The 16,053-nt window shown below is 47.0% G+C and overlaps 1 protein-coding gene across 1 annotated transcript in view; it reads right to left on the reverse strand.

Moving 5' to 3' along the window:
• Positions 1-15,668, reverse strand: part of ADARB2 (adenosine deaminase, RNA-specific, B2 (inactive)) — a 177,905-nt gene extending 162,237 nt beyond the window's left edge. Inside the window, exon 1 of the mRNA XM_015420667.1 lies at positions 15,575-15,668. Within this exon, the coding sequence (XP_015276153.1) occupies positions 15,575-15,668 (94 nt within the window). The remainder of the gene's footprint in view (positions 1-15,574) is intronic.
• Positions 15,669-16,053: the final 385 nt, after the last annotated feature.

Raw genomic sequence — 16,053 nt, forward strand, 5'->3', positions numbered from 1 at the left:
AAAACAACTGTCTTTTCCTTAACGTCAGATTGAAATTTGGTTAGGCGTGCGAGGAGTTTACTTCATAGGCCACATCTGGCCTGCAGGTCATATGCTGACCATGTTCTGCTGTAGAGTAACCTTATCCACCGCAGCAAGCCTGACCCTTTCCTTGTAACCTTGATATGTCCATTATACAATCAAGGTCAATTACACTCTGCCCTCAAAAGGAACTAACATTTAATGAACTTAAGTTATGTTTCATTTTTCATATATCCAGAGAGAGAGGATGGGGGGAGGGAGAGAAGGGGAAAGTAAATGAATGGTCAAACACCTTGAAAGGTTTGGCAGAAAACACGGTATTTGTGGACCGCTAATAGAGCTCAAGCCAAACTACTGAAAAATACATAATACTGTATAATCCTCGCTCAGAGATGGAGGTGCCCATAAAGTGATAATAACTCAAGGTATTTTATCTCTTTGTGTCTTCAGGCTAGGCGATGGAAAGGGGAAAACACTCTTGAAACCAAATTAAATAGTTTTAGATCTAATTTTAGTAGCCTGAACCAGATTTCAGATTGATTTCTGCAGAATCTAATAGAGAACAACACAACACTTTGCCTCTCTTATTGAAAATCCATCTCACGCACTGGGATTTCCCCCCCTTTAAACTTGGCTGTTTACTAGAAGTAATAAAAAACTAATATTTCACAATGAAACCCGCCTCGTTCCGTAAAGAGCTTCACATTTTTAAGCTGGTTTGGAGAGGGCTGTTATGGAGCGCTGAAGGATCGCTCGCAAGGTATGTTGACTCAAACACCCATTTATATTCCTTTGTGGAAACTGCTCATAAAAATACACATTTTATGTTTAGTGGGATGCCCAAGAGCTTCAGGGCTGTACACGGCATCAAAACAATACTGTTCTAGATGTGCAGTATTTAAATAGCTTTTCTATTTGTGGGCAGGGCTGCAGAGAGGTAACCCTAAACCTGGAGCAAAACACCATGCTGAGAATCTTTCTCCTGCACTCCCCCCCAACCCCTTTCAAGTCCATGGAATATTAATATAATAGAAGGGTTATACAGTTCAGTACAATGTATTTACTGACGATCAATTCACTAATCAATGAATGCCCATTCACTAGATCAAGCTTCCCCCATCTTTTTGAGCCAGGGGGCACCTTCAGAATTCTGGCACAACATGGTGGATGCAGCAACAAAATGGCTGCCGCAGGAGGTGGACCAAGCCAGAAAATGGCTGCTCCAGCTTAATTTAAGTCTCATAGTGCTGTGCAGTCACATTGTGCTGCACTGGTAGCTGCTGCCAAAGCAACATTTTTAAAAATCTGCACAGCCTATTAAATCTTCAATGGCCAGTCAGAAGCCTTGCTGAGCAAAAGCCGCACCCCACTTCCTAAAGACACTTGGAAAGCACCAGGAAAGGTGTTGCTGGGTGCCCTGTTTTAGAAAGTCAAATGGGATCTGTATGCCACTGCCCTGACCAACAAAGGTCAGGCGGGTGCAACTTCATTTGTCTACTAACCTTAGGCAATATCAATCAATATGTTGGGGGCGGGGCCCTGTCAACTGTTCTGTCTTTGGAAGCAGTATCCACAGTTTCCCCTCATTATGGTGTCCACCTTGTACAGAATCTGTTGGCAGACATATGCCAGGGTCCCCAACATGGCCCCCAATAACACCTTTCCTTGAGTTTTAGAAAGTGGGCAGGGCCAGGTGAGGCTTTTGCCCAGAAGAACTTCTGATTGGCTGCTGCAGATCTGATTGGCTGAGCAGACACCCCAAAATTGACATAGGCACATTGGTGACATCGGGGGGGGGGGCGCTCTGGTGTTTGGGCAAAACTCTATGGTAGAATTAGCTTCAAACCATAAGAGTTTTGCCCCAAACTAGAACATTGCCCCCAATATCCCCAATGTGCCTACACCACCTGGAGGTGGTGTACGCATGGCTTGTTTCTTCCCTCCCCTCTCCCGGAGCGTCCCAGTAAGTCTCCCACCAGCTTGTCGTTCGGACCTGGCAATCCCAGTGTATGCAAGAATATTTTCAAACAGTATGTTCATTTTAAAAGACATCCTGTTAAGCAGAGCTTCTTCCTGAAACAATTAAGTGCTACAATTACAGTAATGAACGACCTCACTCCCTGACATTTTGCGGTTGGCTCTGCCTCCCGTGGCAGCCATTTTGTGGTTTTACGCACCAGCCTGTGCCAGAATTCCAAAGGCACCTGCAAGCTCCAAAAGGTTGGGGACCCCAGAGATGTGCAATACAATGCTAGTTTTCAAACTGCTGCACTTGTTGCCTACTTATTTCCTAGCAGAATTTAAGGTTCTGATTTTTATCTTTAAAGATTTTCTCAGCCTTGGACCCACATGCTTGAAGATAGGGTTGCCAGGTTTGGGTTGGGGAATACCTGGAGATTCCGGGGTGGAGCCTGCAGAGGGTAAGGTTTGGGGAGGGACCTCAGCAGGTGAACTGATCTCTGTCACTGGGAGATCAACTGAAATCCCAGGAGATCTCCAGCCATCGCCTTGAGGCTGGCAACCCTATTGAAGAACAGCAACTCCCTATATAGTTATGTTCACCAGCTTAGCCTGTTAATATTCTAATTAACAGAATGTGCATTAACTAACTTCCTGCTTCCTTGTCCGAAAAGCAAGAGACCATGGGTAGCTAAACACGAGATTAACAAATGTAATATTGATTTTTGTTTTTGCTCTGTAATCGAAGCCTGACTGAACAATGCTTCCGGCGCTTTAAACACTGATTGGTGCAAATAAATGTAGTCTTGTACACACAGGGTTGCCTGGGGCTAGGTTTTGGACCTCATTTTAAGGGTGGCAGGTCAAAATCTTAGGACCATGTTTAGACAACTTTTTATGCTTGTGGTAACGACTTCACATGTAAATTGGAAATGGGAAGCAACAATCTGGCACTAACCACTCACATTTTACATTTTGCACTTAGTTAACCTCCTTGTTATTTTTAATTTTTTTGTATTTAAACAGTTTACTGTGACTATGCACAATTATAGATGTGATGTAGTACAATTCCTAGTGGTGTGTAGCTGTACTACCATTAATACCAATAATAAAACAATGGGACATCACCAATCCTGTCCAGCTATTTATGAGTGCCAGGGACCCGGTGACGCTAAATATATGCTGACCCTCAAACACCCTTACATAGAATCACATATTACATTTGCCATATTGATACCACAGGAAGTGGTATAAAGGCCCTCAGTTTTAAGAGTTGTGTGCTTCCTTCTCTATGCATTTAGGGAGAACTAAGGCTTGCGCACATGGTTGTGCACAAGGCTATTTTGGAACGGAGTTCCGGCTGGCTCCAAAATTGGCCACGCCTAGCAGGAACTCATTAGCATAATAGGCCACACCCAACAGCAGGAACTCATTAGGACTGGCTGCATTAGGGGTGTGTGGCCTAACATGCGAAGAAGTTCCTGCTACAAAAAAAAGCCCTGGGTTTTGACAACAAACAAGGTAAACAGAATAAGAAGCAAAAGGTGGGTGTGGCTGGATGACCACACTTCTGGTAACATGGAGGCCTAATATGCTAATGAGATGTACTGTCAGGCGTGTGACCCAATATGCTAATGAGTTTTGCTGTTGGGTGTGGCCTATTATGCTAATGAGTTCCTGCTGGGCTTTTTCTACAAAAAAAGCTCTGGTTGTGCAAGATCTAGCTGCTGCAGAAGAGAGATGGATGAACCACTGAGCAAGGCTAATGGATGTATGGTCATGGTGTGCTTTGAAATTCAGGGTCATCACATAGCGAGTTTTCTCACCCTTGCTAGCCAGAAGCAATGCCAAGAAAGCACAAGAGAGACATAGCCCAAAGGTCTGAAGTAATGCCTGACATCACATCAGAGGCGCTTGAAGTAGCCCCGGACTATGTGACAGTGGTTGTACTTTGTCCGTAGTTATGATGAGCTCATGGGACATGTAATGGATAATCTAGGCCTTTGACACAGCATTTACCCAAAAAGGAAGACTATTTTTTTCTCCCCAGGGGTATCATCAGAAAAGAAAATGGGGCCATCTTAATTCATATACAAGTTACAGATATGTACAATAATGAAAGAATTCTGTATGTGTAACATTTAGGGTTGCCAAATGTGATATTCTTACCGGCGGGGGATCCTCCGGCCGGTCCGGGAGCCGCTGGGGGATGTGTGTGTGTGCGCGCGCCACCAGGACGTCACCGGAAGTGACGTCACACGCTGGGCGGGGCCACGCCGTTTGAGGGGAAAACAAAGAGTTTCCCCCTCAAATGGCGTGGCTCCGCCCCCAGCGTGCGACGTCACTTCCGGGTGACGCGCACGCGGGGGTGGGGTTTCCCCCGGGCCCCGATTCCGGCGCGCCGGGAATCGGGGCTCCGAAACGGGGGATTCCCCGCCCCCCGGCTGCATTTGGCAGCCCTAGTAACATTTTTACATTCAGGGTTGTCTCCCTTTTGGATAAACACAGTAAAATTGAGTGTGCAAGGCCAGAACGAACAGCTGATGAAACTGATTGCAAATCTGGATTGTCAATTTCTCTTTGATATATAGGAATGTTCTTCTATGTGCGGCTGTATTATCAATCAAACCAATATGTCTGTAGCAACGAAGTGGACCTTCACAAACTTCCCTTGCCTGCCTACCAGCTAAAACATATGGGGCAGGCTCTCAACGAGGCCTTGATCATTTGGGTTAGGAGGCGGTATCATGAGCTCCATGCCTCTTGTGGCTTCTATCGAGCAGTCCACTGATCCGCAGGCTGTTCAGTAAGAGCTGACTCATGGCTATCGGTCTTTTATGTACTGCCTCTGAAAGGTACAGTAAGTGATTAGTGATTAAAGGCTCTCTGCTTAATCCTGTATCTACTACAGACTGGAGAGAGAGGTGACCTTCTTCTCATGTACATCTGCAATAATGCATATTTAACCCTACTCCTCTCCTGGCCTCCTGCTTTTGTATTAGGAGGTGATCTTTTGCTGCTCATTCCCATTTCTAGTGTCTTCCTTGTTCCTTTTTTATGGGGTACATCTCCCTCCTTAGCTAGGGTGCCCTCATTTATTTAAGATGGGGCAGGAGACAGACTAAAACGGCTTTACTTTAGCTTTCCATGGCATGGAAAGGACAGGTGCAATGTGTAAGGGGTGGAACTTTGGAGAAACTGATACAGTCCCCGCTTCTATGTGAAGTTCGCCAAGCAAGCAACTCAGCTTGCAAAATATGGAGGGCCTCGGAGTGGGACATGAGAGATCTCATGTCCGTGCATGACCACCCAGCTCGACAGAATTTCTGAAAGACTGACTACTGCATTGATAGGCTAGGAAGGGTCAGGTGATATTCCCTGACAGCCCTGCAAAAGCTTCCAGGATAGTTTCCTTGCCAGTCTGAGTAGATGAGAGACCAAAGTAGTGAGTGGGGCGGGGGACAAAATAGGGGAAAAGTGGGAAGACACAGGGTATATAAATGGGGGGAAGAAAATGGAGAAAAGGTTAGGAAGAGGGAGAAGGTAGAGGGGATGGTATTACCCACCCCTGTGAGTCTCACCAGCCCCCAGCGTGTAAACCCTAAGGTGCACATATTATCTGGAGTGTGGTCTTTTCACATATTAGTTTGTGTTGATCACTATAAGAGTAGCATATTATTGCGAAATGGAATGCTTGTCTGAAGAACCAAGAACAAAGGCTGGATCACATTGTCTAAACTGGGGTGTCAAATGTAAGGCCCAGGGGCCAGAACCGGCCCCATCCAGGGCTCTTATGTGGCCCGTGAGCAACTAGTGCAAGGGAGGGAATGGAAGACTGCTTGAGAGGAGTGGGTGGAGCCACTTGGTAGCTTCAGCATGGCAGAACAACCTCGTCTGCAGCAGCCAAACAATGTGGGAGCATCTGCCCGGTGCTGCACCGCTGGCTCTCCAGTCCGCCCATGTGGGCTTTCCTCTGCACCCCCCTCCCAGCACATGGGGCCTTGCAGTGAGGATACACCAACTTGGAGCTTACCAGCTGCTGTTCTTTATACAGTTTATATCTCTGGTACCTGGCATTACATTTTATGGCACATGTAGCCCGGCCCGACAAAGTGACATTTATGTCAGATCCAGCCCTCATAAGAAATGAGTTCGACACCTCTGGTCTAAACTATTATTCTTTTCCAAAGAGTGGCCAGACAGAAGGCCATTCACAACATCTGGTACTCAATATGATTCTGAACACGGGTGTCCCATATAGTCATCATAGCTAATAGATGTTGACAGATCATCAACACCCACCTACTGGAATTAATTGGCTTAATTTGCTTGACTTAAAAAAATCCATCTAAGCTAAGCTAGTTGTGCTACTGAGCTCTGTATGAAATCTGAAACCTTGAAAAAAAAAGTTAAAAACAGGCAAAACAAAAACTCAGAATGTGTTCATGTGGTTTCTTTGACTTTTCGAAATTATCATTACTGTTATTTTAAAACAGGATTGAATTTATAAAACACAACTTGATGGGCAATTAGGGAGAAAATTCCAACAGTACTCTTGATTCTTCCCCTCTCCCAGTCACTCCTGTGCAAGACAGACGATGCCAAACATGCGGCCTATTAACTAAAGACCACCCTCCCATTGCCATTTACTCTTGCAATGGGATGTCAAGCACAGAGCTCTGCAAGTCATGTAAGCAGTTTAAATTAAGTGGGGTGGGGGTCCCCCGCTGCCAGGCCCCACCTCCCCACCACCGATCAGCTGGCCGGTAGGGGGGAACTTACCCTGAAAAAGAGAGATATCCATCCGACATACAGTGATGTCTCTACGTCACTGCCATGTGACCCAGAAGTGACATCATCACATCCAGGACATCAAGGTGTCCTGGATGTGATAATGTCACTTCTGGGACACATGGGCAATTGGGTCCCGTCATCAGGGTGACACTCTGGTATTTGGGCAAAAGCTCTATGGTAAATTTGGTTTCCTGCACAGAGTTTTGGCCCAAATACCCAATGGTGTGGATGTGATCAATGCTCCCTCTAAGTTGTGGAGTCCTGTGAGCAAAAATTCTACTTTGTGAGCTACTCTCATTAAAGTTGTGAGCAAGCAATTTGGCTACTGCATAAATTAGTTTGCTCTGGAGCCCTCCTTCCTGAGCTAAGACAAAAATGTTGGAGCCGGAGGCTAAAAAACTGTGAGCTAGCTCACACTAACAGCTTAGAGGGAACACTGGATGTGATGATGTCACTTCTGGGTCATGTGGCCAGTGACGTGGATATGTCGCTGTATGTTGGATGGGCCTCCGTGCTGTTCCTGATAAGTTTCCCCCATCCCCCGTTGGTTGCCAGGAGGGACCTGGCGACCCTAGTATAGATATTCCAACAGTTGCTGAGACTGAGCAATCAGGGTAAGTTCAACAGCGGGGTCAAGTGAAACTTTACTGCAAAGGAGGGGAATTATGGGAAGATGTCTGCTAACTGTTAAAGACCCTGGCTGAGCTTTTATTTCTTTCATGCTGCAGACAGTTAAAGCCTGGGCAACATCAAAGGGCTCTTGGCCTTTACCTCTTAGCCTATGGCTCATAGTGTGAGGCCTTGATGGACCATCCCAATAGATCCCAGTCCTGCCCAGTATGTTTAATGCATCTTTTTACTGTCTATTTATCCTGTATTTTGTTTACTTCACTTGTATTGGTATTTTTATAAGGTTGTCACTGGGGGAAAAGGCAGGATTAGAAATGACCTCTTGCATTACTGGCCTCTTGCATTACCCTCCTGAATTGGTAGCTGCAGTACCACTCTCTGCCCGTCTGAATGTGGTGCTGGTGCTACAGGGCAGGACAGGGCAGCTACCGGGTCCTCCCTCCTACAAGCTACTGTGTACTGTGATGAAGCAAAGCAGGATGCTTGCTTTTCACTCCTGAAGTTCTTGGCTGGCAACCCTGACACCTGAACACATGACGTTTCTTTATACTGAATCCAACCCTTGGTCCATCAAAGTGAGTATTGCCTGCTTAGACTGGCAGCAGCTCACTAGGGTCTCAGGCAAAGGTCTTCCACATCATCTACTGCCTGACCCTTTTAGCTGGAGAAGCCAGGGATTGAACCTGGGATCTTCTGCCTGCCAAGCAGATGCTCTACCACTGAGCCACGGTTCCACTTGATCCATGGGGTCAAGCCAAGAACCAGCACACCAAAAGTGTAGATGCTGTCTGGAGAACAAGGGCAGGGCATTCAGCCTCCCCAAATGGCCGATCCTGATTCAGCCTCAGCTAAGCTCTTCCGGCAGACAAATCTCATTCCTTCAGACAGCTGAAGATTTGCGGCCTGCGGTGAACTCCAAGAAGAAGGTTAGCATTTGGAGAGGAATGAAGGTAGCGTATGACATGTAACTCCCATCAGCGATAATAATGGAGGCTGTGCATCTTAGTCCTCTTCCATTGTGCCGACGATATCCCTCTTGAATTTTAAGAGAGCCCAATAATTTTCCAGAGATGACTCCACGTATTTCCTGTGCTACTGTGGCTGCTGACATTGTCATTTTTTTTTTACAACCTTTCCCTGACACATGGTCTGTCAGAGTTAGCACTATCAAGGCTGGCAATGGTTTTCGCGTTATTTGGGAGGGGTGTAAATAAAGAACGGGAGCAGCAAAGCTTGCTTGTGGGCAGTTTTATAAAGAATGCTTCCATGCACGGCAACAAATCCACATTTTGAAAGACGAGTGAATTGGGCTAATCTGATGCTTCTGGCATAGGAGACAGCCTCTGCTGAGAGAGCAAAGGAGACTTATTAGAACAGTAGGGACCTTGGGATTTTATTTCCCAGACTGCAAAGGACACAAGGAAATGTGAAAGGCAAGGCATGCTAAAGGCGATGCCTGCAAAAGGATTCTTTTGCTGTGAAAAGTACGCAGACAGAGAGTGATTTCAGCAAAGCGTACTTTATTCGATCAGGAACAAGACACTTAGGCCGGCTTGCAGGCCGGCTTATATTCCCCCAGAAACCGCCACCCAAAACACCCCCCCCACTTCCTAATAGGTTATTTACAGTGGCCAAGAGTTCCATTGGCTTCTCGGTCAGGAACCTAGCCCCTTGATTGGAGTGGGCTAGGATCTGCATAGTCCATTGTCTCTTGGAGCGAAGCTCCACGGTTGTCCCTGGACAAGTCTGGACTTGTCCGGACTTGATACACTACACCCTGGGAGTTATGATGGAAATCCATGGCAGGAAGGCTACAGAGACCACATGCATGAGGCATTCAATAAACATCTTCAACCAAAGAGTAATTATCATGTGGAATTCACTGCCATAGGAAGTGGCAGAGGCTACAAGTATAGACAGCTTCAAGAAGAAGAAGAGAAGAGATTGGATTTATACCCCGCCCTTCACTTGGAGTCTCAGAGCGGCTTACAAACTCCTTTCCCTTCCCCTCCTCACAACAGACACCCTGTGAGGTGGGTGGGGCTGAGAGAACTCTGACACAAACTGCTCTTTTCCAAGGACAGCTGTGCCAGAGCTTGTGACTGACCCAAGGTCACATCAGCAGGTGCAAGTGGAGGAGTGGGGAATCAAACCCGGTTCTCCCAGATTAGAGTCCGTGCACTTAACCACTACACCAAAGTGGGGACTGGATAAACATATGGAGCATATGCTGCCCATATATATATATTAGCCACAACAAATAGATGAAATGCTATGTCTGGAACAGGGATGCTCTGTATTCTTGGTGCTGGAGGGGGGTAACAGTGGGAGGGCCTCTGGAGTTCTGGCCCCACTGGTGGACCTCCTAATGGCACCTGGGTTTTGGCCACTGTGTGACACAGAGTGTTGGACTGGATGGGCCATTGGCCTGATCCAACATTGGCTTCTCTTATGTTCTTATAATAAATGTCCGTGAGATCAGCTATCCAAATCCAATTTTCCAGCTTCCCACAAATGCTCCAGCTTCCAGGGCCCACAAATACTCAGGGTGGTCTTCCCCGGTCCCTGGGGGCCCTCAGCACCCACAACCCCACTCCCACTGACGGAGGAGAACAGAAGACAAAGAGCAGGCAGTCTCCCGCTGCCACTTGAGCCCATCCCTTCTGACCCTTGGGTAGCTGGCTCAGTGCCAGTGTGTGCCATGTACATGCATTGCTTCTGGAGCTTGGGCAGCAGCCAGCTCAGCCACCATACCCACCCACCTTGTACAGGGCAAGGGCTGGCCCTCGCTGGGCCCCGAACTGAGCCCTTGTGTGTGTGTGGGTGGGGGGCAGTGATTTGGGACTCCCATCCTGGACTTTTGCCCTGGGCCCCAGAATCATTAAGACCGTCACTGACAACACTGTCCCCTATTGCTAGCCTCATCCAAGGACAATTGCTTTGGGCCAAAAGGTTGAGAGAGCCAGCTGTGGTATAGTGGCTAAGAGCGGCAGACTCTAATCTGGAGAACTGGGTTTGGTTCTCCATTCTTCCATATGAAGCCTGCTCGGTGACCCTGGGCCAGTCACGGTTTTCTGAGAGTTCTCTGAGCCCCACCTACCTCACAGGGTGTCTGTTGTGGGGAGAGGAAGGGAAGGCAATTGTAAGCCACTCTGAGACTCCTTCGGGTAGTGAAAAGCGGGGTATAAAAACACAGCTCTTCTTCTTCAGCAGCACGCGACTTGATAACTGAAAGACTGCCTCCCCCTTTATTGACCCATCTGCCAATTATAATAAGCATTCCAAGGCATTCTGAAGGAAGAAGTATGACAGAGAGGTATGTGTAGTGCCTAATTTTCAGCACCAGGTAAAAAAAAAGTAGATGTTTATTTGCCCAGGCTTTCTGTTAGTGCTTTCTTGATGGCCCTCCCTGAAATGTTTTTTTAAATTATTCATTGTTTATTTATTACTTACATTATTTATGTTCACCTTTCTCACTGGGACCCAAGGGGGATAACACAGAGTAAGTCAATATAATCAACAAAATGGGACATTCAGTAAACTGTTGGGTACCCTGGCTTACTATAACTTCTGCTGGTTTTTATATCTGAGATTTTTTCTACCAGTTGCTTATTTTGCTTTTGATGCTCAGTTTTTTTAGAAACTTAACCTTACTGACTGTAGGCTGCCATGAGCAAACTTTATAGAGACTTGCAAGTTTTTTAAATATAGAAGTAAATTGTAGGCGAGGGCTGAGCAAACATAGCTCTTGGAAAGCAAGAGCCAGAGGTTGTTTAAGCCTGCAGGCTATGAGAAGAAAGAGGGCCTTGGAATGAGAGTTGCCAGGTTCCCTCACCCCCCCCCAGCCACTGGTTGGGGATGGGGAGGTAGGGTGGCCAGATCCAGGTTGGGAAACTCCTGGATGGAGCCCGGGGAAGACAGGGACCTCAGAGGCACAGAGTGCCAAAGACTCCACCCCGCCAAGCAGCCATTCCTCCAGGGGAACGGATCTCTGTAGTCTGGAGATGTAATTCTGGGGGGTCCCCAGGTCCCACCTGGAGGCTGGCATCCCTCCTTGGAAATGAAGGTGGAGACCTTGGACAGGAAATTGCCCAACAGAATGAGTGGAAGAGGGGGCTAAGAGAAGGAAGAAGATGAGAACTGGGAGAGGAATAGCAGCACACAGACAGAGCCGGCAGAAGTAGGGCAGGCCCCCAAAGCATCACTATCAGAAGGGGAAAACCATCGAAAAAAGAGTGGCTGAATTTTATGAAGACAGTGTTTTGAACAGAGAATCCATGTTTCTGACACCAGTTGCCCCAGCTCAGGAAGAAGCTCCAGCAGACTTCCCCCACAACAATAGAAGAAGAAGAAGGAGAAGAAAAGAGATTAGATTTATACCTGCCCTTCACTTGGAGTATCAGTGTGGCTTACAAACTCCTTTCCCTTCCCCTAACCACAACAGACACCCTGTGAGGTAGGTGGGGCTGAGAGAGCTCTGAGAGAACTGTCGAGAGAACAGCTCTGAAAGAACTTATGACTGACCCAAGGTCACACCAGCAGCTGCAAGTGGAGGAGTGGAGAATCAAATCTGATTCTCCCAGATTAGAGTCCATGCACTTAACTACTACACCAAACTGGCAGATGAAAATTTATCTAATTATTGTAATTAAAACAGATGCCTGTTTCTGTACCAATTGTCAAAATGGCAGAAAAGAAACAAACAACTCAGAAACACGCACGGAAAAGCAATCATGCGCCAAACGCTCACAACAACAACACGGGGAAATAAGAAGAAATGAAAGGAGGGCCAGCTGTCAATCCCTGTTAGAAAGTTGTGCTGTCCATTGTAGACACGTGTTTGAGAAGGATGATCTACGATTTGGAAAAAACTCCACAGATCTCGGAGCAGAGGGAGGAGATGGCAGTGCACGCTCTTGGCTTCCCTGCTGAAATGCCCATAAAGCCCAATTAGGTTTATAACTTTGCATTAAATTAAATATGTTATTTTACACAAGCACTTACAAAAGACTCCTAAGTATCCAATAACCGTTTCCTTTATTCCCTTGTTAGCAGCTGACACTTTGGCGGTGCTCAGGCGCGTGCCAAGTTGATTTAGGGCATTGATTTTCAGCTGGCACACGTCCCTCCGTCCTCAAACACTACTGATTAGCTTAGCAGGAAAACAGCACTTACTTTGTATTGTCTTCCAGATTCTGCTCCACTCCCTTTGGAGGGTGTCTGCGGCAGCAGCTGGCTGGGAGAGACCTTGTGATTGAGCAGCCTATGTTTTCCCTTACAGAGAAGGCGTCAAATCAGGAGTTGGCCCAGTATGAATGGCAAATCCAACACAAACTGGTTCCAATTGGAAAGACACAGTGCTCCAGTGACCCTATTCGGGTTGTCAGGTCCGGATCTGGAAGTGACTTTAACATCTGAAAGGTGCAATAGACTTCTTTAGCTTGGATATGAGATCCCTAATGCGGTCACTGGAGCACTGCGTTTGGACCAAATTGTGTTGGAGTCCCCCTTTCAGGAGATGAGGCTTTGCAGTGCTTCAGCAAGAGGAGAAGCTGCACCGAATACAGGTGTCTTCTTCGGTTTTGGGCACTGCCATCCTAAGCCAGACACACCAGATCTACCAGCACTGGGGTCTTCTCCTTGCAACCCTCCCACTATGATCTTGTACTGCTTTCCTCTCTGCTAATATCCACCTTTTCCCACGTGAGTCTTGCACCATCTATGATTGGTCATTTCCTGACTCCATCTCTGTTTTAGAATAGAATCTAGTCCACCCAGTGCACAATGCAGGGAAATAAATACCTCCCCCCATACCTCCAGTGACCCCTGTTCCATGCCTAGAAGATGACAAAAAACCTCCAGGATCTCTAGCCAAACTGGCCTGGAGAACAATTGCTTCCCAACCCCAAAGTGGCGATCAGCATTTCCCTGGGTGTGTAAGAAAGGGCCACGAGAACCAAGCATTGATGCAACCCTTCCTGCCCTCCCTCTCATGATCTGCCTATGTTCACAGAATCTGCATTGCTGTCAGATGGCCATCTAGCCTCTCTTTGAAAACCTCCAAAGAAGGAGAGCCCACCATTTCCCGAGGACGCCTGTTCCACTGAGGAACCGCCCTCATCTGTCAGGAAGTTCTGCCAGATGTTTAGCCAAAAGCTCTTTTGATTTAATTTCAGCCCGTTGGTTCTGGTCCGACCTTCTGGGGCAGAGACCCTTGGAGTAAAGCACAGGTATTCAAAGCTACTGGCAATACTTGCCTGTAGCTCTCTGCAGCCACTACCTGTGCGATCCCACGACATGTAGGGCTGGTCCAGGACATAGGAAGAGCTATTGCATGCACATGGAAAGATCAAACTTTGGTTCTGTCTACTTATTTACTTTGATCCTATTACTGATTAGAGCATTTGTGGCTACTCAAGGCAGTTTACATTTTTTTTAAAAGCAAAACAATAAAAGGTGGAGGGGTTTGTCTCTTCTGCTGAAGCCAGACATAGTGGCGGGGTGTCAAGTCTGCCTCCCTCTGATGCTTCACTAATTAATCATCCTGTTCTACCAAATAATAAACACTTCGTACCTATAACGTTTTTAGAAATGCAAAAGCCAATACGAAAGGATTGTTTCATCCATTTGACCAACAGCCTCCATATGCAGAGGGCAGCCAACCTCTGAACACCAGTGCTGGGAGGCGGCAGCAGAGGAGGGCTTTGGCCTCTAGGCCCTGATTGTTTGGTCCTGCAGGGCAACTGGTTGGCCACAGTGTGGAACAGAAGGCTGGGCTAACGGACCACTGGTCTGATCCAGCAGACTCTAGTTATGCACTTATGTTCTTATTCACTTCTTAAACGACACCAGACTTGGACTTTTTGTTCCGCTTCCCTGCTTCTCAGCCAAGGGATCCACGGCAAAGATCCTCTGGCAGAATCAAACCCACAAACGATACTTTCAGTCTTCCATGTTGCTCCCCTTAACAGGCTGGTGCTAATCCACTTACCGTACCGATCATTATTGTAATTATACAGTTACTGATCCTATTCACTAAGGCACGGCTAAGCTTCCAAGTACATTGATTAAAATATGTGAGATTCTTATACACGGCAAAGCCAGCTTCAGCATTAGTGCCAAGGAGCTCCTTTTCTGCCAAATAATTTTTAAAAAGCAGGGATACCGGCCAAAACCCAGAAAACTACCTGCGCTTGTGACAACATAATGCTGAGCTCCATTATCACAATACCCTGGGAACGGGCAGGTCCAGGAGACAGACTGAATGAAGACCAGGCTGGGGCTGCGAGGGCTGCACCCAACTCTAGACCTGGGCATGTCTTCTGCAACTCAAGGGTCCCCGAGTCAGCTAATTCACTGGGCTAAGTTCTAGCACCAGAACCCTGAGGTTCTCCATGTGTGGTGAACAGTATGGCTATGATTACACACATTTGTAGATACTGTGATGGATCCAGCCAGCCTTTCAGCTCAGTGTTGGCTAATTCCCCTCCTTATTACAGCTCCTGTCCCACATTGCTTTTGTTCACAGAGGTTCCATGATCCCCCGCACAGCCTTTTTTTTGGGGGGGGGGCAACAGAGACTCTTTTTCACCGGTTGAAAAGTTGGCTGGAATCAACCCGCCATATGGTATACGGTATATAGTGGTATATGGAAGTACGACCCCCCAGGACTGCTATTCAGTGTGACCATCGCCAGGTCCTGCCCCAGGACACCACCAGGTCCCCTTGCCAGGCTCTATTCACCTGGCTCCACCCCATGACTCTCCAGGGTTTGAGACGATGGGACCTGCAAACCCTAATTTGGCTTCAAGACCAGAGTTTTATCCCCGATGTGTGAGAATGGCTCTTAAGCCTGTCAAAAGAGTGCTCTTGTTCATTTCCACAGGGTTCGTGCGGCACGTTGAGTGCAAAGGAAGGTCATTCCATGAACTCTCCTTTAGGGAACTCTGCTGACAAAGTCTTTCCTCCAACAATTTAATGTGAATGATACTATCTCTGACCCTTTTGTGTAGATTTGTCCTTCTGCCGTATGCCGTTGTCAGTGGGTGAGATCCAGCAGGCTGGTTCCGTTGATAAAAGCGTGGCACAGGGGACGGCTGCTAAAAGACGGCTTTCTTTTAGAAGGCCTGTACTGCCTTGGTTGCTATTATGAAGAGTGGGTCGTGGTTACCAAAGTCTGTGTCCGTACTTAGTACCGACTGAGTAAGTCGCTTCTTGGGGCTGCCTTGAGATTCTGTAATGAATGGCGCGACGTGAGGACACATGGTGTAGATTCATGGGAATTCTTATGAGATATATGGAGCTGGGATGACATGAAAGATATGCAGAGGCAGCAGATAAGTAGCATGTGCAGAGAATTGGGTTAGTCTACTTTCCATACGTATGTATCTAGATTTCCAATCTGTCCCATCCTAAAAGCTCAAGCCCAATAAACAAAGTGTCAGAGCATTTTTCACTTCCAGACGAATATCCTAGAACCCTAAAGGACAGCCCAACTGGGTTGGCCTTGTGTCTTAGGGAGTGGAGCTTGGCGGGCAAGCAGTGAAAAATCTGGGCGAATGTAAAACATCAAACGGCTGATGGGACTGATTTGAGGATATCTATACACCTTTTGCATTTTCAAAAGCCATACAGAAACACTAAACAATA

This window comes from Gekko japonicus, unplaced genomic scaffold, assembly GCF_001447785.1.
Source record: "Gekko japonicus isolate JY-2015 unplaced genomic scaffold, Gekko_japonicus_V1.1 scaffold1228, whole genome shotgun sequence".
NCBI lineage: Eukaryota > Metazoa > Chordata > Lepidosauria > Squamata > Gekkonidae > Gekko > Gekko japonicus.